The sequence below is a fragment of the Hemicordylus capensis genome, chromosome 1, assembly GCF_027244095.1.
Source record: "Hemicordylus capensis ecotype Gifberg chromosome 1, rHemCap1.1.pri, whole genome shotgun sequence".
In the NCBI taxonomy this organism is placed as follows: Eukaryota; Metazoa; Chordata; class Lepidosauria; order Squamata; family Cordylidae; genus Hemicordylus; species Hemicordylus capensis.
The window spans coordinates 175,597,805-175,619,344 of NC_069657.1; the positions used below are offsets into that span (position 1 = coordinate 175,597,805).

Genomic DNA, 21,540 nt, shown 5'->3' on the forward strand with positions numbered 1-21,540 from the left:
ACACCAGGTCAGCATCTTCATCCAAGATTATATCATGTCTTTCTTAAGATACAGTGACCAGAACTATTGCTAGTGCTTCAAATGTGGCCGCACCATAGATTTGTATAAGGACATTTTAATATTAGCATTTTTATTTCCAACCCCCTTCCTAATAATCCCTACCATGGAATTGGCCTTTTTCACAGCTTCCACGACACTTTCAAAGAACTGTCCACCACAACCCCAAGATCTCTCTCCTGGTCAGTCACCCACAGCACAGACCTTTTTTGTTGAGCAATACAGGCACTCCCCGAGTTACAAACATCTGGCTCACAAACATCGGCACACAGTGTATATGTGAATCTGGGGTTTTTTGCCCCAGTGGGCATCACTCACACTTGCTTATAGTGAACCGTATTTGTAATTTTGTTGCCCACTCCCCTGGTTTGGAGAGATCCTTTTGGTGCTCCTCACAATCTGTTGTGGATTTTGCTACCCTAAACATGTCATCTGCAAATTTGGTCATTTTGCTGCTTGCCCAAATGTCTAGATCATTTATGAATAAGTTAAAGAGCACTGGTCCCAGTATAGATCCTTGGGGGAACCCACTTCTTCCTTCCCTCTATTGTGAAAATTGTCAATATATTCCTACCCTTTGTTTCCTGTCCTTCAACCAGTTACAGTTTCCTTCCTTCAACCTGCTCCTTTTGCTCTGTAAAATTTTTTGAGAACTTTTTTGTTGAGCAATACAGGCACTCCCCAAGTTACAAACATCTGGCTCACAAACATCGGCACATAAAAACAAAGCTCCATAACATATCGTATTAAGGAAGACCCCAACTTACAAACAAGCCATCACTCTTAGGAACTATAGGTGTTCCTAGTTATGAACATCCTACTTACAAACTAACTTTTGGAACACAACCTGTTTATAAGTTGGGGGCTTCCAATAGTAATATAATAGTGAAGAACTAGAAGCAGAAGTAGTGTTTGTTTGGGACAAGTTCTACCAAAAGATATTGGCTGGCATGGAGCCCTTCCTCATGATCAGTGAGGAAGGGCAATAAGGTTTGCGGGGAGGAAGCCCTGAAGAGCTTACCTCCCCACAGATGAGCAGTACTCTTTCCTTGGGTGGGCAAATCACCTGCACAAACAAGCACTGGCTGCTGCCAGTAGCTCCGAGGGCTGGGGTGCTGGGACGTGTCACCCTGCCCACGGGAGCTCCAGTAATGCAGTGCACAAGTGCGTGGTGAATTATGGGGATCTCCCCTTCCTGACAGCACCACAGTCCGTTAGCCACGGCTGCTGTGGTGCCTGATCCCAATGGTACACACAAACGTGCAAAACCGGACTGGGCTTCCTTAGCCTCATGTTGTACAAGACAGTGCTGGTGGTTTCCAACCCACCAGGGCTGCTGTTAACCTGGAAGCCAGCCCTGGCATTGTTGAGCAAGAGTGAGATTGTGCAAATACCTAAAATTATGCTGGCCTTGGGCCGAAATAAACAAATACAGTACCTAAAACAGCACATAGGCACTTGAGCAACGCTGCTTCCATTGGATACGATGGAAGTAGAACCATGCAAGTGCCAGTGCTCTGTTTTAAGTAGTTGCACAATTGGGCTCTTTTGCAGTGCTGCCAGGGCTGGCTTTCACGTGCACAACACCCCCAGAGAGTCAGAAATGCTGGTATTGCTTTGCACAAGCTGTTAGCCATTGTGTATACAGCTTCTGAGAACCCAAAATACAGCTTCTGAGTGTATACAGCTTCTGAGAACCCAAAATTGATGGTTAAAAAAAACACCGCTGCTATTTAATTTTCCTATTTTGCAGTTGTGCATGAGAATTTGCTTGCTGCATATAAACCTACTTCTTTCCTGGTGTGTTTCCCACCCCATCTTTTACATGTCTGCAGACATTGCAGATGGGGCCTTGTTTAAATGCCTTTTTAAAGTTGTAGCTTTTCCACTGTGTTCTCTACCTCACCTGCAGCTTCGGCAATAGGACATTTTCCAGCCACCCCCTTTTAATTCTTGTTAACAGCAGGAGCTTGCAAAATCCATCACAAGTGAGGTTTCATTGCAGTGCTTATGTGACCATTGATTTATTCTTCCTGTGCTCACTTTTGATGACCCTGATACTCAGCTTTGTTCTGGACTTGTAGCCGATGGCACTAGAGTGGGGGAGAGGAGGCATTAGCTGAGCTGTAGAGCACGCATAAAGGAGAAGACGTGCAAAAACTGAAATGACATGGCAGCTGAAGCATCTTGTTGCTCATCTGGGTTGCATGTTTGAAGAGAGAATGGGAGGTAAATTTTGATATGTAAGTGAATAACACTCGACAGGGTGGATGGTTGTAAGGTATATGGATGCTCAGTCACATAGCAAGGCAGAAGGCCAAAGGACAAGTGCCTTTGGTGTCTTTACAGTCAGATCCTATCCTTCTAGCCTAAAAAGTGGGAAGTATTGACTTACAAAAATGCAAACCGCAAAGCTCCTCTCAGCTGTTGAAGGACAGAACGGATCAGGTTTAAAAATAAAGTGCACAGACATTTTACAACAAATGTTAGGTTCAGTTATGTATTTTTTATTTTATTTAATTTTAATTGACATGTAGATTAAGAACCCAATATTGTGAATCTTAATTTTTATGTATACTTGTTAATATAGCAAGTTGCCTATTATTAGTTCTTGCTCCTGAAATTGTTAACGAGCAGCAACAATTCTCCACCTTGTCCCAGTAGGCTTCTGATCTGGCTGGTATCCATTTGCAGTCTACATGCATAAACGTCACAGGATTAACCTGCGAGTGGCAGGCTGGACTCCTGACTTACAAGTAGACCTTCTGTTATAGGCAGGACTCCAGTCCAGGGATTCTCAACCTTGGGTCCCCAGATGTTATTGGACTTCAGCTCCCATAATCCCCAGCCCCAATGGCCTTTGGTTGAGGGTTATGGGAGTTGAAGCATCTTGTTACTCATCTGGGTTGCATGTTTGAAGAGAGAATGGGAGGTAAATTTTGATATGTAAGTGACTAACACTTGACAGGGTGGATGGTTGTATGGTATATGGATGCTCAGTCACATAGCAAGGCATCTGGGGACCCAAGGTTGAGAACCCATGCTCTAGTCTGCCCTTTTAGATGGCTGGCTGGAAACATTTCTTCCTGAGCACATTATTACTGCCAATCGTCTAGTCCAGGGGCTCCTAGCAGGGTTCCCAATCTGCAGATGTTGTTGGATTTCAATTCTCCATCATTTCCAGGGATGATGGGAGTTGTAGACCCAAAACAGCCATGGACCCTAGGTCAGGAATCCCTGTTCTAGTCCAGTTGTTCTTGGTCACTGTGGCATTGCAGCTGTGGACATGGAAGCAGCGGCAGCACTGGGGATGGTGTGCTACTGTACAGTGTTACTGTAGTTTTTCCCATAAGAAAAACCCTGGCAACCCTGGCACAGCCTCCCTCTTCCCAGAGGTGCTGCTGCTTCCATGTTCTCAGCAAAAGTGTTGCAATGTTCACCCATCCCTGCTGAGACTGTGCATCACTACAGCCAATGAAAATGTGTTCCATATCCCTGCACCTGAATGAAATAATTAGACCAGACTCTACTTGTAGAGAGGACTCCAACCTTGAAACTGGAGAGAGTGGAACTTCTCTCTAAAGCAAATCCTGTAGCTTAGATAGCTTCAGGAAGCTTACTGGCTTCAAACTGACTAGGACCTTGCCTGTGAACAGGTCTATATAAAAACAAACATCTTAACATGCCATTTTGGGAGGCAAGCTTTCTGAAATTAATATTCATGAAACAATATCTACCCAGATAGTACTAGCAGGAACACTGTTGGGGAAGTATCCATTTCCCAGCAACCAAGCCCAGATGTCTGTCAGGAACCAGCATGGTGTAGTGGTTAGAGTGCTGGACTAGGACTGGGGAGACCCGAGTTCAAATCCCCATTCAGCCATGAAACTAGCTGGGTGACTCTGGGCCAGTCACTTCTCTCTCAGCCTAACCTACTTCACAGGGATGTTGTGAAAGAGAAACTCAAGTATGTAGTACACTGCTCTGGGCTCCTTGGAAGAAGAGCAGGATATAAATGTAAAATAATAATAACTCCATCTTAGATCTGGGAGGACTTATCCTCTGGGCAGAGGTGGGGAAACAAGTTGCTGGGGAAAAGCAAGCGATAAGAACATACTGCAACTCATAACCCGTAAATTGAATTGAGGACTGCAGTCAAATGGTGTTCTCCAGAGCTGGTTATGGTTCTTACATTACAGTTCATTACAGCTTAGGATACCTAAGAAATAAAATAAATTCACATAGATAAAACAAAAACATGAATTTGGTGTTGAATTTTTACTGATCATACTCTCCAAACAGTCTCAGTAGAAACTTCTAGACTATATCATAACACTTGAATGGAATTGTCTACCTGCCTACATACCTATTGCATTTTCCAGCTTTTCTTGTTTATTAATTACTTGCTGGCCTGGACACAGAGCATCTGCGTCTCTAGTTCTCTCTCATTCTCAGCCCCTTCCCTCTCCCCCTCTCCAATGTTTTTCTCTCTCTGGCCGGCTGCCTGGCCGGCTGCTTTCTCTCCCCCGCCCCTGCCACCGCTGCTGCTGCTTTCTCTTCCCCCAGCCACCACTGCTTTCTCTTCTGCTTTCTCTCCCCCCCCACCGCCACTGCTGCTTTCTCTGCCCACCTGCCTGCCTGCCTGCCCATTCGCTGGCCTGTCCATTGGCCTTATATTCCCCACCACCGTCGCTTTTCCTCTCCTTATATTCCCCACCACCGTCGCTTTCCTCTCATGAACTCTTGCGAGAGCTGCCACACATGGGATTAGTGACTGGTACATCTAAGAGAAAACACACACACACACACACACACACACACTTTCCAGTAGGCTTCTGAGATCACCCGGTGGTCTGTTTGTGTGTGTCCAATCAACTTTGCAATTCCTGGACCAATGTGAACCAAATTGGACACAGTTGTAGGGACACATAGGGATGCCTCAGTGGCATAGTTTGTGATGATGTCATCCACTCCAATCCAAGATGGGGGGCACATGAATGTTTGAAGTGCAAGTGGGCTAACTTGTGAACTGCCTAACTGATTTGGACCAAATCTAGTCCAGTTGTAGGGATAATGTATCAATATGTATCAATACATGTATAGGGATGTACTGAGGTGCATAGAAGGGACTGAATTTCCCTAAATGTGTATTGTGTGAATAAACCTCTTTTGTTGATCACTTTTATTTATTGATACCATAATGTGCTGTAGAGTCTAGTTGTGGCTGCATATACATGATAACAATATAAGTAAGTCTGGACTTTTTTGCTACTCCTTGAGTTTCCCCCCTGCCTTAGTTTCAGACAGCCATCTTTGTGATTATGACGTATTCCCCTTTAAACAGTCATTGTATTGGTTTTAATGTTCTCTTTAAAAAGTCTGATCCACTTTGGAGGTTTATATAGTAGAAAGGCAGGATGGAAATGTCTTAAAACAAATAATGAATCATAGGTTTGAGTTGTGTATGAGATTGCAGAGGTTTGATTCATCACAGTGTAATGCCGGAGCCATGCTGCAATGCTAGCATAGAGAAAGGGCTTCCTGCAGAAGAAAAAGTGATCACTTACAATATTTTGCAGGCTGCCCATCTAAACCCATCATTGCCTGGCACCTACACACTAAGGGCAAGGTTCCAGCGAACTTGTGAGTGGGCAGCTTGCCATCTGAACAGATGGGCATGGAAGTAGGCAGCCAGTAGACCATGTATGTGCATCAACTGTGGGTGTTGAGGGCAAGATTCCCAATGGAGAGTGTCCAAACAGCTGTCTGGCCTGAGCCAACATGCCTACGACCAAGGAAAAGTGCCATCCCTAAATCCTGCTGAGTTGGATTAACCTTCAAAAAATAAAAATTGCTTCTGCAGTAGCATAAGGTGAGCTTTTGGCTTGTTTAAATCTGGGAGAATGAATTAGGCAGGCAAGATAAAGAGAGGCACTAATGAAGCATCCGCTAGAGGGGAATAAATATAGGGCAAGGAGTATTAAAAATACCGCTAACACAAGGGCATCTCTGAGTAGATATTAGCTGGCAGTCTGCAGCATCCTTATTAACTCTTCAGCCCCCACATTATTTAAAATAACTTTCAGGAAGTATTGCATTCCAACAAAGCTGAAAGAAATGCACTTCTGATTGAGGGGTGACTCTTTTTACAATTGTGTGCCTTCTGACTAAATGTACTGTTACCACTGGTGATGGAAATACTATTTTGCAGAGAAGGCTTAGGGCCCAATCCAACTCTAGTTGCATGCAAGCAAGGTTTTCATGTGGAGCTCCTTGTGCGACAATGTGGATACTTATATGCATTTGTATTAACTGCATATTTTAAAGCACATTGCATATAAAAGATGCTGTACCCATGTTTAACAATATGACTAAAATAACACGTATGAATTCGGTTCTATAGTCACTGTTTGGAGAATAATGCAGTCTCTTTGCATCTTTTGAAATGCAGTGCGAAAAGCAAAGCAAAACAAACCCCAAACAAGTGCAGATTATATTATAAATTAATGCAAATGATTATTGAAGCCCAATCTTAGATCAATCTTACCTTCCTGCCACCCCAGATGATCCAGCACTTTGTGTGCAGTGTGTGCTTCACACACCCACATGATCGGCACTGCTCTGAGCAGTATGGATCTCTGGAGGCCGGGAAAACGAATCCCAGCTTCCAGGAATCTCAAAATGCACCATCCAAGCAGTGCGGTATATTGAGGGATTTCTCCCACAAGCCATGTGCTCTAGGCGCCCGGATCTGTGACTCCAGGCCTGGAGTTGAGGGCATGTTTGCACCCTCTAACTCCAGTTAAGGGCTAGAAGTGCCAGGATTGGAAACGATCCCAGTGCTCCACATGATCAGCCCAACCCAGGCTGGGCTGCCCTAGCCTGGGTTGGGCTGCTTGTGTGCATAGCCTCAACTTATGAGAAATAGAAGATTTCCTGTCAAATGCTATCAATATTTCTAACTGAGCGCTCGAAAACTGGCCTACCCGTTATGGCTTCCATTGGAAGTGAGTTGCTTTTATTGCATGCAGAGCTTCCGCTATGCAAGGCATTCATTGTGGTGGCACGAAAGCTCTCGACATGGTATGGGAATCACCTGGAAAGCAATTCTACATATTATAGCCAGCACTAACAACCACTGTTTTTGTGGGTTCAGGAAGCTTCAAAACAGAGATTGTAATGTATAGGCCTGGTACTAAGACCATTTCATCTCTGAAGCTGGTACTAGTATATAACCTGGTACTAAGACAATTTCATATATAACCTGGCACTAAGACAATTGCATCTCTGAAGCTGGGTACATCTGGGCCTTTCCTGTGCAGGTGTGGAAGGTGACCTGGGAAATGCATATATGTTGCTTCCAGCCTTGTAGAGCAAGGAAGTAGAGCAAACAACAATACAGGTTATATATAAAACTTAGCTGCCTTATTTCAAGTTTGACGGTTGGTCTATCTAGCTCAGTATTGCCTACACTGGCTGACATCCAGACTAATACTGCACTGTTGCAACAAACAAAGTTGCACACATGCAAGATAGCTGAGTGGATGCTCAAATTTGCTGAGTCTCTTAGCTTTTGGTCTGCTTGCACAAACATTGCACAAGAAGAACAGGAGATCGTTTTGTATCATTCCCTGCAACACATATAGATGGAGGGAGAGGTTTCACAGCAGGAGGCGCCCCTTGTTGTGCAAGCATACCCTGTTGCACTAGACTGAAACACAAGCTCCCCAACCTAGCAGAAGTAGCTAGTGGAAGATCCGCGTATGACTGCAACATGTTTGGAATGTTTATTTATTTGTTTCCATTTTTATCCCGCTCTTCCTCCAAGAAGCCCAGAGTGGCGTACATGCTTGTGTTTCTCCTCACAACTAGTGCAGTTAGTCTGGATTTCAGCTACTGACTGGCAGTGGCTTTCTAGGGTTTCAGATGGGCATTTCCAAGCCCTGCCGGGAGGTCCCAAGGAATCGAAGCTGGGACGTTCTATATGCAAAGCAGGTGCTCTTCCAGTGAGCTACAATGTGTAGCCTAGCCTCATAAGGAAGGTGCTCTGGCAAGGGATGACTGTTCGCGAGGGATGACTGTACACTAACACTGTAGCAGCAGTAGCAGTAGAATTCATATTAGGAGGTGTTCCCAGGCCATTCCTTGGGCCCATTCGCTTTATAAGAGGTGACCTAATTTTAAAATAGAATTGGAATTATGACCCTGACTACATAGATAGTTGAAATAGATCAAGCATTGCCCAATTAGGACCCAGTTTTGACACAGGAGGAGCATCATATAGCTTGCCTAGTATGTAACCATCCCACTGCAATCTGAAAAGCAAGGCAGAGCCACACATTTGTTTTCTGTGCATGTAAGTTGGCATTCTGCTACGACAAGCCACGTCTTTGCTTCTGGGCCCAGATTCACAGCAGCCCTCTTGAGACTTTTTGAGCGCTGCTTACAAGGGCAGAAGTGGGGAGGAAGACACGCCATCCTTCTGTCCTGCAGCCCCCCTCCCCATGTGCCTGACAAACATGCTTATGGCACTGTTTGTCTGATGGAGGAGCCTAAGCATCTTCAACGGCAATTCTGTGAGCTGCAACCTCGATTGGTCCTTATGGCGCCTCCCCCTTCAAACAGCACCATCAACACATTTGTCAGGTGCAAGGAAGTGCTTGACAGCAGGGCGGCGGGACTTCCTGTCCACTTCTGCCCTCGTAAGTGTGAGCACCTGCTGCGCTCATAACATATGAAGAAGGCCAGGGTTTCTTATGTGTATCTACATACATATTGATGTGTCCTTAACAGTGTAACCTCATATGGACCCTTCATGGTACGAATGAAAGTGCACAGGTCGGAATGTATACCTTCATCCTGTTTCTTGGGCCACTGCACAAGATTATCAGCCACATGCATTTTTCGTCACATGCAATGCTTTGCTACTCAGGACTCTCTCTGGATCAGGGCCATGGAAGGAATACTTGTGCAATTCCATATATTCTGCTTGATATCAGACATTATATAGCTCATTATACAGATTAAGCTGTACCAGGTTCCTCCCACTTTAATACATTGGCTTCTTATATGGGGAAGAAAAGCTTTCATAGACTTGAGCATGAAGGAGGACTCTCTTATTCTGTTAAAAGGTCTATAAGATTTTGATTTATAACTGAACCAAGGGTCAAGGCAAGCAAAGCCATTATCATTATTCTTACACACTCTAGAGAACTGAACTGTGTACGGAGGGCAGTGTACTTAAAAGGAGACATAAGGAGAGAGAATGTAACAGAGATCTGTTTTTTTCCCTTTGACAGTTGGCTACAGATTCTAACAAAAGAGAGTGACATACAGTACTCAAAAGAGTAAGAGCAGGGTAGAGCTTCTTTGTTAAGCTATGCATGGCCGGAACTACTGATTACAAGAAATAGGCATGAAGGAAAGAGGCAGGGGATTTCCCATTGCAATACCACTATTTTTCACTTGGAACTTCAGCCTTGTGTGCTATGAAGTTTCACTGTTGCCTTGAATCGTAGCCCTTGTTCTTAGAATCAGAATATCCCTTGCATTTATGTTTGGAGCCCTGGTGCTTCTAAATGATGCACAGGTGTTTTATTTTGCTTGTCACAAACCCATTCCACAGAAAGTTGCACTGTCGTTTGTTGTCAGATAACAGGCATATTTTTCCAGAGGCTCCATTATTGCAGAAACTGACAATGACCTTATCCCTGGATGCTAGAAGAGCTCTAGCAGCATTGAGATACCCTTTAGCTAATTTCAGGGAGGGAGGGAAGGGGGGAAAGTTGCTGAGACTGAATGTAACAAAACCAGATTTGCCCACAGACTTGCAAGTGCTTAGTGAGTGGAGTTTTGAATGCTCCAGGTGACATTGCTGCTGACTGAAGAATGTTCATGAAATCCGAAAACTGCTGATGAGCTAGCTTCTGAAGGTTTTTTCTAATTCTCTGCCATTCTTAATACTTCAAGTATTGGTAGACATTGTCGAATATAGACATAGTAGATGTAGTACAAATGATCAGCTGTATTGGGATGTGGGAGAAATCCTGACTTAAGGGCTGGTTTGTGCATGCAGTTAGTCTAATGTCCTGATCTTTAAAATATTTGTCTAATGTCCTAATCTTTAAAATAGTTGTGCCAGTGTTTTTCCTTGACGCATTAACAGCATTGCTTTACTGTTAGCATAGGTGCCATGTCATTTTTGTGAAATATCACTAGCATAGCTGCTGGTAGGCCACATCCTAAATACTGCAACAGCACATCAGGCTGTTAATCACCACCATCAATGAAAAATGGTTAGCAGTCAACATGCCAGGCAGCCTTCCATCGATATTTGGGATGGAAAAACAATGGGGTGAAACACAATGGGTCTGTAGAACAAACCCATTTCCAGGCAGCTGGAAACAATGGAAGGAGAGCTGTGAGGAGGTGGTTTAAGTCATTTAACAGCAACCTGTCATGCTACACCATCAGGGTTGTCTTTTAGGTTGTGCAGCAGCCATGGCAGCTGCCTAACATTGACGAAGTGCTGACCGTCATGTCAGCCAATATTTTTTGCCCAGGATTGGCCAGTGCATAAATAATAGTAAGCATACAGAGCTGAGTTTACTGTATGTTTGCATAGTCTGATATAGGCATGGTGCATTTACCCTTCATTGATAGTTGTATTATTTTTATTACTCCTCTGACAACCTTTTGAGCTAGGTCATTAGTACATCTTTCTTCCTCCATAGGATTATCTGCAAAGTAATTCCACAGGACTAGTATAAGTTATATGAAGATACAACCTTTAGTATCCAAAGCATCATGTGAATGTAGTGTAATATAGAAAATAGAAGAGAGCCTTTAAACAATCAAATATATATCAATATAGCATTTTCATTTGATTTGAAAACGTAAAGCTTGTTCATACAAGTGATCCCACATAAATCCCAGTAAATAAAAATTGGAAATCCTGATGGTGCATATGCTCCTGCAGGACATTTAAGCCAAGATAATTGGATTTGAACTAGGGTTTTCAATATTGGCTCAATGTTGGGTTTTTACAACACCACCTGAAGATCAGCGAAAAATCGTGAGTTCTTATGAGACACTCTGTAGAAGGCCTTTTCCCCAGTCACTACCTGCTTCACCTCAGCGGTAGAGCATCTGCTTTGCATGCAGAAGGTCACATTTCAGTTCCCTGCATCTCCAGATAGGGCTGGGAAAGACTTCTGCCTGAAACCTTGGAGAGCCGCTGCCTGTCAGTCTAGACAATTCTGAGTTAGATATACCAAGGATCTGACTAAGTATAAGAGAGCTCCCTAGGTTCATTTCCTCTACTTCCCCCTAGTTTGAGTGTAGTTTACTTGCACCTGGCCATCAAAATATTGCTTGAATCAAAAGGATATACATAGGCTCTGCAAACTGTTCATGTTCATTAGTAGGCCTGCATGTAAGGAATCTCCCAAACCTTGGAAGAAGTCACCAAAAATAAGAGTTAATTTCCTTGTGCTTTTACTCAATTTAACAGAACATACTGGATTATAGGGCTGTGCAATGTTGGATTGGGAACCTTGGAAATGGCCTTATATGGACCATATCAGAAGAAGGACGTCAGAGAAGTTCCCGAACTGGACTTGGGAAGCTGATTTTGGTTTGGACTTCCATTACCCCATTCAGGGGGGAATTTGAGCATTTTGAAGCTCTAAGTGGAGGTGGGACTCTGCTCTTTTTTTTTTTTTTTGTGATACTTACTGGCAAGCCACCCCACCCCATCTTCTGCCCTGCTGCCTGCCCACCCATTCATTTATCTACTTTTAAAAAAGTTTTTTAGCCCCTATTTTAACTCACATTTAAAAAGTGATTGATATTTGGGTTTTCTTCTGAGAGTCTCTGATGTGACATCACTTCCACTACAATCCTCTGATGTTACAATACTTTTATTCTGGGTTTCACAGTGAGTATTTCCTGGTTACTTAAAAAAATTAATTGGATGGTCAGGAAAAACCCCAACCTTGACCTCATTCGCAAACTCGGTATTCTGAAAGGTCCAAAGGACCCCAAACCGACATTTGTGGGATCAGTTCAGGTTAGACCAGATTTGGTCCTGACATTTGCAGACAAGCACAGCCCTACTGACCTAATGACTTTTCACATCACAGTTATAGTTGAAAAGTGGATCTGCAAGGTCTCTGCTACTTTTTGTAACATGCAAATAGAAAGCTCTGCTGCACAATGGTGTGTGAATTCCTCTTTCAAATTTTGAAAGAATGGGTTGAAGGTAACTACGTAAGGGCTTTGCACATCTAATTTTACATGCAGAGGAGCTTCAGGTGTTATAAAGAAGCTGCTGTTGGTGGGGCTGCAATGATGCATAGAAACAGAAATATGTTTATGGATACAGCATTTGGGTTTTCAAAATCAAATCTCTTAACTTCCTCTTTTGTACAGGCAGGTCTTGAGGCCTAGGGTAGGTATGCAGGTGGGCACTGTAGTTCCTTATTTTGTTTCCTTCATTTCTGATTTCTTGCAGATGGTTTTTACTGCATTTGGTTAGTTTCTGAGGCACTTTTTCATATATGACAATGTAGGGAAGTCTACTTAGCAGAAGTCTAGATGCTATCCCTGCTTTAAAATTATGACCATGATCAAGCAGAAATAAAGCACATTTCAATGCCACTGATTTCATTTATGGAATTAAACACATGCTTAATTCTTTCCTATCAAAATTAGTGAGATGTTGCTTACTCTTAAGCATGTTCTCTGAATATGCTTACAATTGTGCTTCACATTGCCTTGATTTTTCCTTATGCATCCCCTATGAACCATTGGCTCAGTATCATTTATCGACACCACCTCCCTGGAATAACGGGAGGTCATTTGCTTTAATTCTGCAGAGAGAAAATGATAGCTACAACATTGCTTGCAATATGTAAAAGCATAATTAAGAGTGGGGCTCTCTAAGTGAGAACATAAATGATGCAGACCTGAGTAGTTTAGATATGGATGTTGTAGCATGAGTACTAGTGCCAGATCTTCAGAACATTAAAAGATATACAAGGGGGAAAGATGAATGGAACTAATTTAGTTTGAATTTACACACATGCCTCTGCTTACATTAATATTAACGTTCTATCCAAAATCTAAACGGAAAGTCTGGAATCTTAGAAGTTCTCTCAATAGCATCAGCAAATCATTCTTGTTTACCCTACATGCTAATAAAACAGGAGCATGACACTCCTGAAAACAAGATTGCAAAATATAGAAAATGTGGTCTGACATTTTTTTTCTCCCCAAAGGAGAGACTGCCACTAACAAAAGTATTTCTTATGAAGGCTCGATTGCTTAAGATGCAGAATATTAAGAGAGAAAAACACTTTAGGACACAGCCATGTCACCAGCTGTTACTCATTCCTAATGAAATTGTTAAGTGATATTCCTCATAAATAGGTCAGCGAAACTTTTGAATCGCAAAGACTGTTTTATCTGTTTTCTCTGTGAAATGCTGGTATTAAATTTAGAACGCGTAATTCATTAAGCTCATTAGCTATCACTAGGAGAGTAGAACACTTTCTAAGATGTAGATTTCAGGGCTTAAAATGCTAGTGCTTACAAATAAACATGAAAGCAGCATGTGCCATAAAATATGGGATCATAATATTTTAAAGTATATTTTGAGGGAGGCCCTCTGGATTAATTATGAACATTTTGTAGAGTCCAACATTTACATATAAACAGCATATATTATGGCTTCTGGTTAACTGTGCATTACTAGGAGAGAAGATAGGGAACATAGTTAAAAATCAGGCCAAATGGATTCATCATTTTTGTTTAGGATTAAGGTAAGAAAATTTGTTATGTTTCAGTCTGAAATAGCAAATTAAGTTCCTCTTTAAACATAAAGCACAATTAATACATTCCAAAAGATAGTGATTTATTTTGGTAGCCTAAATAACATTTCTGGGAGATACCATCACTTCCCCCTTCTCCAAGCAGGTCAGTGCCTTGATGAGAGACTGCCTGTAACCCCATGTACAATTCCTTTTGATCCCTGCCAGAAGATAGATGGGGTGGAAATGTAATAATATTTTTTAAAAAAAACAGCTAAGTATTTTCTGTCCTCTTTCAGCATAACACCACCCCCACCCCAGTTACAGGAAGGTTTATGGGTATGTGCAGCGCTTCTGTCCAAACCAAGTTTTGGGGCTTTCTTCTGCAGATAGAAGCATATATTCAGCATATTTCAGGGACTGTTTGTCCTGTACAAGCCTTTTCTGGTTGATATTCGGTCCTGGTTCCTTCTTTCATGATCAACAAGTATTTAGGATACAGCTTGGCTGAGGAGGACCAGCAAAAGTTTTGGACATTTTCCTCAGGAGGATTTACCAAGCTGCAGCTATTGCTTTGTACATTGATGACATATCTAGCCTCTATACAAAACCTTTGATGTGCATGGGGAAAGACTGAGACCATTCCCGTCACGCCGGTCGTAACATCTATGTGCCTTCTTCCAGCTGCATGTTCATTGGCATTGTGGAAGGGGAGCTTAGGCATTCTCCCCTTTCCGATGTTCTACATAAGTCATGGCTGGTGAATAAAGGTGACAGACTAGCTCCTGATTCTTCTCCACACATTGAGTATACATGTGGAGGGTTTTGTCTATATAGTGCTAGATATTTGCCCTTTCCCATATAATTGTAATTAATTGGTAATTTGCTTCCCGTTAGCTAGCTGGTACTGTTCTAGCATGGGTACTCCGTTTTATCTCCAAAAATTGCCATTTGTGTCTGCAATGGGGAAACTAGGGTGGATGAGACATAAGGCAGTAGAATGACAGAATACATACTAACTAAGTTGGGTACCATTTTATTTCTGTAGCTTTCATTACATTTTGGATTAGGTGGGCAGAAAGACCATGATGTTTTGGCAATCTGACAGCTGGCAGAAAATAACTTATTCCTACGGCCAGTGTTGCAGTTTCAGGTTGTTGACTGTTTCTGTTGAAATAAACAAAATGCAGCCCCTGGTAGCGCAGTGGTGAAACTGTCGCCCTGTAACCAGAAGGTTGCAAGTTCGATCCTGACCAAGGTTGACTCAGCCTTCCATCCTTCCGAGGTCGGTAAAATGAGTACCCAGAATGTTGGGGGGCAATATGCTAAATCATTGTAAACCGCTTAGAGAGCTTCCAGCTATAGAGCGGTATATAAATGTAAGTGCTATTGCTATTGCTATTGCTATTGCTACTGTTGATAATCTTCGAGAGGTGGAGAGCCACAGGCAATATAAATTGTTCATGTTCCCCACTGTCCCCCCAAAATCTGGAGTGCAGCCAATAGCCAGTATGGGTACTGTATCTTGACAATTCTTAAAGACTTTTGTAGGAGTCCATTCCAATTCCCCACTCAATCCTTTTGCCTGTTTCTTAAGTTCCAGATACAGTGAACAGAACCAGATTGACTGTCATTCAGTACATTCAGTAAGGAAGTCAAACACCCAAGCCTCTTCTATGCCAATTGGGCAACAGGAAATTCCTTCCTGGTTCTATTAATTGCTAGCCAACCAAAGCAAGCAGTCCAATGAGCAACATAGGTTACTGGTAGATGAGTGCAACTTCCTAGACTGAGGCCTTTTTATTGAGGCTGCCACCACTTATTTCCCAGTGCAGTCTAAACTTGGCTAATCTGACCACCAGTCACCAGCCTTTTCTCAGGGAAAGCTTTAGAAGCAGCCCTGGGCCTCATGTGCACACACTGCCATGTGATGTTGCCTCTTCACTACTCCCCCATCTCCCATTCCAGAGGGACCAGGGGTGTTCTGCTAGAGGTACAGTCCTTGCATAAGCCAAACTCTCCTTCCCCAAGTGGGAGAAGCTTCCTGTGACAGAGCACTACTCCCCCAAAGATTAGCATAATACCCTGTGAATCTTTCAGATGACCAATTATAACTTCAAATATTAATGTGAAAAAGATGGCAATCTGTTTGCTCACAGAATTTAGTTAAGTGTATTGGCTTAACTAAATTATATATTAATTTATAATTAAGAATTGAATTACTAACATTAGGAATGGGAGTGATAGATGAACAGGCTATTCACGCGATGGGAGAAAACTTTTCTCCCATTGTGAGAACCACCGGACTTGGCTGCGAGCCCAGTGGTTCTTAAGCGGGTCATCTGCTCAAGTAGCCCTGCCCTTAAACCAGGTTTGCGGAGTGAGTGCTCTGCAAACCTGGATTTTCTAATCATGTGTGGCTGCGGTGTGGCTCCACGGCGTGGCAACTCACGAATAGACCCCTGACCGGGAGGCTCAAAAGCAGCCTCCTGGCTCAGGGGTCTCTCCAGCATGCCTTGTAGTCGTGTGGGCGGCCAGTTCAGCCGCCCGGAGCAGACTGACTGCTCGTGTGTGCTAAGCCCGCTCTCCCCGCTAACCCTCTGGAGGCGGGTCTCCTTGATCGTGAGACCCGCCTCACTGTATGTTTGAAACCCAAGCTGGACATGAAACAGGAGAACACAGATATTTGAGTTTATCATGAATGTAACTTTTTAATAGAAATACTGCGCTCACAATATGAGCTGACTGTACAGGGTTGCTAAGATGACTGACTTAATGTAAGTGAAGCACTTTATTCATTCATTCATTCATCCATCCATTCATTTTTACACTTATATCCCGCTCTTCCTCCCAAGGAGCTCATAGTGGTATACATGGTAATTTTTATCCTCACAACACCCCTCTGAGGTAGGTTAGGCTGAGAGATATATGACTGGCCCAGAGTCACCCAGTGAGTTTTATGGCTGAATGGAGATTCAAACCCAGGTCTTCCCGGTTCTAGTCCAACACTCCAACCACTACGCTATGCTGGCTCTTTGAACAGTCTAAAGCACTTTATACAAGCTAAGAACTATAATGATCATATTTCAGTTTCATTAGCATGCAGTTTTCAGCGCTTAGTGACAAAATGCATGTGTTCTTTGAAGTTATTTTCAGTCTGTCCTTCCATGTTCAACATTGTTTGATTTGTTAGAAACATATCCTTATTTGTAAATGATTTCTCTCCCCGCCCCCCCCCCCAGATATCCCGTCACAGAAGGAATCATTCCCAACATAATTTAACACTTGCTGAGATCATTTGCCCACTGGAGCAAACGGTAAGCAATTGTATTACAGAATTTATGATTTATTGATTTAGTTCTTTATTTTAGATTTTGTTAATCAAAATGTAATGCACAATTTTTGAAGGATAAGTACTTATGACTGCAGATGCCTCAATATATTAATAGGATAAAAAGAACTAAAGATTTGGGGGAAGGTTGGTTAAACAATGAAAATCATAATTTTGGAAGCTACGAGCCATTGTAGCAAATGATATACAATTTCAATTATCCATTAAGTCAAGAGAATTAAGGCTGACATTTCAGCAATACTAATAGTATTTATTACAGGATGGCATTGCTTTTCCAAAAATAGCCATTTAGCAAAATAAATACAATTAGAAGAAATGCTAGGTGTGAACTTGCTTTTTGAAGAGTTTGCTATTAAATGAGGAGGGGAAATAATTACATAGGTTGGAATAAAGAAATACATTGGACCTTTTAGTGCATTTGCCACATTTGTTACTGTCTTGGGTTTATAGGAAACTTTCAAGCACAGATAAAAACTGGTGGCAGATAACCTAAGGAAGTGGGCATACTTTGAGGGAGTGCAGGTGTGAGATATAGGAAGCTGCTTTATACAGCTTCAGACCATTGGTCCATCTTGCTCAGTATTATCTACACACAGACTGGCAGTGGCTTCTGCAAGGTTACAGGCAGGAGTCTCTCTCAGCCCTGTCTTGGAGATTCCAGTGAGGGAACTTGGAACCTCAGTTATAAGTCAATTGAGTGATATATGAAAAACCAAATTGCATTTGTTTTGCAATTATTAACTTATTTTCTTCATATGTCCTTGAGTTCTTGTTTTCTTGGAAGTAATCAGTAACTACCCCATACAGAGACTGGGCTGGTTCTCACAACCAAAGTGCCACCAAATGTTGGGCGGAGAAAGTGCATGTGCTCCTGATACTTGATTGTGCGGGCAGGGAAAACCCTGGCCAGAGGACTGGGAAGTGATCATGGGCAAGGAGTTGAACCTGGTCCTCTGCCTAACATTTTCATCACCCACACAATCAAGTATCGGGAGCACACATGCCTCTTCCTCTCTCCCCTACCCAACATTCAGAAACACTTTGATCGTGGGAATCAGCCCATTTTATGCATGAGGGTTTCTTCCTTCATTTCAAGAGAAGGAAGCTATTCTTCCCATGTGCATTGCTTTGTGCACCTATAGCCCCCATTTCCCCCACAATGCCCTGGTGTAAATAGAAACCAATTCCTGTATTACCACACTGGTGTAGAAACTGCTTCTTCACAGACCCCTCCATGCCACTCCGATAACGTCTGAATTGTGGAGTTGTGCCATGAGTTGTGGATGATAATTGTATTCTTTCTAATGGGAGCCTCACCTGGTGCCCAGGGAGGACAATGCAGGCATCGGAAGAAGCCATATAATTTCCCCTACCACCTACATAGTTACTCCAAACAAACATTAACAGAACAGTGTGAGACCAGATTATAGGTCATGCCACCATTTCACCGCAGCAATGTATGGGGTGGGCCAGGGAAGACCAGTGGGGAACAGGACCATGGAGAATGAGAACACTCCTTCAAGAAATCACTAGATAGGAAAGTCTAATCAGTTCTAAACTCTAGACTTTCATTAAAGGTAAAAGGTTAAAGTGTGCCGTCAAGTCGATTCCGATTCCTGGTGCCGACAGAGCCCTGTGGTTTTCTTTGGGTAGAATACAGGAGGGGTTTACCATTGCCGCCTCCTCCTGCGCAGTATGAGATGATGCCTTTCAGCATCTTCCTATATCGCTGCTGCCCAATATAGTACCAACGGGGATTTGAACCGGCAACCTTCTGCTTGTTAGTCAAGCATTTCCCTGCTGCGCCACTTAAGGTGACTCTAGACTTTCATTAAGGAAATATAATTATCATATTCCATGATAATTGTGGTTGCTTCTCTGCAAAATACACTGTCACATACAGGCGACAGCTATAAGAAATCTTAGCAAATATGCAGTATCAAAGAGATGCTAGTTTATTTTTATAAATATCCTTGAATTCCTTGAATTCTTCTGTCGTATTTCTGTACTCGTTTACATTCAGAGTATTTTGGATTACTCTTCCCTCAACCTTTCCTCAGCTGGAAAGGTGCAGGAAGGGCAACAACTCAACACAAATGATGGATATTTATTGAGGCAGAAAAGATAGCAAGTGCTGTAAGGACATTTCATGTTCAGTAACCTCATGTCATCCATCTGTGGCAGGACTCTAAAGAATAACCTGAATTCTCCTGGAAGGATTGTTATGAAAATAGGGGACTTTAACAGATGAACATCAGTGCAATACAGATGTGTCTTTCTGTGGCATATATGCAATGTTCTTGATATAACCTTTGGCTGATGCTGTGGGGTTGAAGGAATGAACTTAGGGAAGATCTGCTTCCTATATCTTAACCCGAGAGCCAAGAAAGTCTGGATGGAAGTTATAATCTTGTTAGACTACAACTTCCATGATCTGCAGCCATGATGTCTGAAGGCCATTGTGACTGGGGATGATGGGAGTTGTAGTTGCCCCCAAACACCTGGGGATTCAAGTGTGAGAATCTTGTCTTAACTAATGGTAAAGACCTTCCCATGGTTAAATCTATAGCAGGCCAGTGTTGCAGTTTCAGGTTGTTGACTGTTTCTGTTGAAATAAGCTGTTTAGGCTAGGAAATGTGACCCATATTGGATCTGGTACAGAGAAACAATCTGAAGGTTGGATGGTAAACAAAGGTCCTCTTCCATTTGGATTTGAGCCAGGGGAAAATAACTTCCTTGTATGTATTCTGGCAAGAACAGTGTGCATATGTAAGGTACAGAATGCAAAGGGAACAGACCAGATGTTTGCTATAGCCTTGGTGCCATGGGGGTGGAAGAAGGCTGAGTGATTTATGTGAACCTATCCTTGCAATTGTTTTATGGAGCAACAAACTAACTCAGAAAGAGTTCTTTTGCTGCTATGTGATTTTCCTTCTGCACTCAGTATAAAAAACATGGCCCTTGGGGTTTGAACAGGATTGTGAACCCAGGCATTAGCACCTACACAGTATTATAAGTAAGGTTGTGCGTTTTGTTTCTTTTTCTGTTTTGTTTTTGGCCGAATCCGAAACACCCCCATTTTGTTCTTTGTTCGAAATTGCAAAATCCGAATCCGAAATGTTTTGGATTTTGAAAAATGGCCCCGGGGAAAAACTAGTGGGTGGGGGTGGTAGTGCCCAATGAGTGGAAGCTACCACCCACATTTCAGAGGAATTGGGCAAAGGGCTGTTTTTTGGTGGATTTTTGAAGTATAGGATTTTTCCCATAGGGAAGAATGGAGGTTTCAGCAAAAGTACAGGTTCATGTTGGGGGAAAAGGGGTGGCCCAGAGCAGGGTAGGGTGGGTGGTAGTGCCCAGTGGGGGCAAGGAAGCTGCCAGAATTATTTCAAAGGAATTGGGCAGAGGGCTGATTTTTAAAGATGTAATAGAGTTTGCGCATCTGTAAAGTTCTTCCCCCTAGGGAATGATGGACCTCCATAATTCCTGCCCCATAACTGCACTTGGGGGGCACCAGGGTGGCCCAGAGCGAGTGGTGGTGTAGTAGAGCACATAGGGTGCCAACCACCCCCATGGGTTGCTAACCCATGGGGTACTGGGTTCTGTTGTTTCTGAGATGTTTGAGTGTAGATTCAGATTCTCTGGTAGCATATGAGACTGGATTCATGGTTTGTTGTTGAAAATCCCATATGCTACCAGAGAATCTATACTCAGAACACCTCAGAAACAACAGAACCCAGCACCCCATGGGTTAGCAACCCATGGGGGTGGTTGGCACGCTGTGTGCACTACACCACCACTCGCCCCCGGCTACCCCAGTGCCCCCCAGGTGGAGTTATGGGTCTTCTGAAACCTCCATTATTCCCTGGCGGGGGGGGGGACCTTCAAGAAGCCTAAACTTCAACAAGTCCTAAGAAATCAGCCCTTTACCCTATTCCTTTGGCACTGCCACCCAACCCACTGTTTTGCCCCTCAGGCCCCCTTTCTGCCCCGAATCTGCCCCAAAGACATGTCAATTTCAGAAATTCTTTAAAAATCAGCCCTTTTCCCAATTCCTTTGGAATCTGGGTGGCAGCAGGCACCCATTGAGGCACTACTACCTGAACCACTCTTCTGCCCTCAAAGCCCCCTTTCTGCCCCAAATCCACCCCAAATAACATCAACATCACACATCAACAACAGCAGAGCTTTGGAAAAAATCAGGCAGATTTCCAAAGGTCATGCACATCCACATCCGCCCCCCCCCCGCCTAAAATGCAATTGATCTACACACAACAGTGTGAAGCAACAACAATGAAATTCACACTGCCCCACTAGCCAATG

At 43.1% G+C, this 21,540-nt stretch overlaps 1 protein-coding gene across 9 annotated transcripts in view; it reads left to right on the plus strand.

The window, feature by feature from the left end:
• ARHGAP15 (Rho GTPase activating protein 15) overlaps window positions 1-21,540 on the plus strand; it is a 609,462-nt gene that overhangs the window by 52,495 nt on the left and 535,427 nt on the right. For 8 of the 9 annotated variants that reach the window (XR_008313780.1, XM_053285783.1, XM_053285785.1 and 5 more), the window contains one exon: window positions 17,111-17,185. The exons of the other annotated variant lie outside the window; for it this stretch is intronic. Coding sequence is in view for 7 of the 8 variants with exons in the window: in XM_053285783.1 (XP_053141758.1) it covers window positions 17,111-17,185 (75 nt within the window). In the remaining variant the exon portion in view is untranslated. The remainder of the gene's footprint in view (window positions 1-17,110; window positions 17,186-21,540) is intronic. 9 annotated transcript variants of the gene reach the window in all.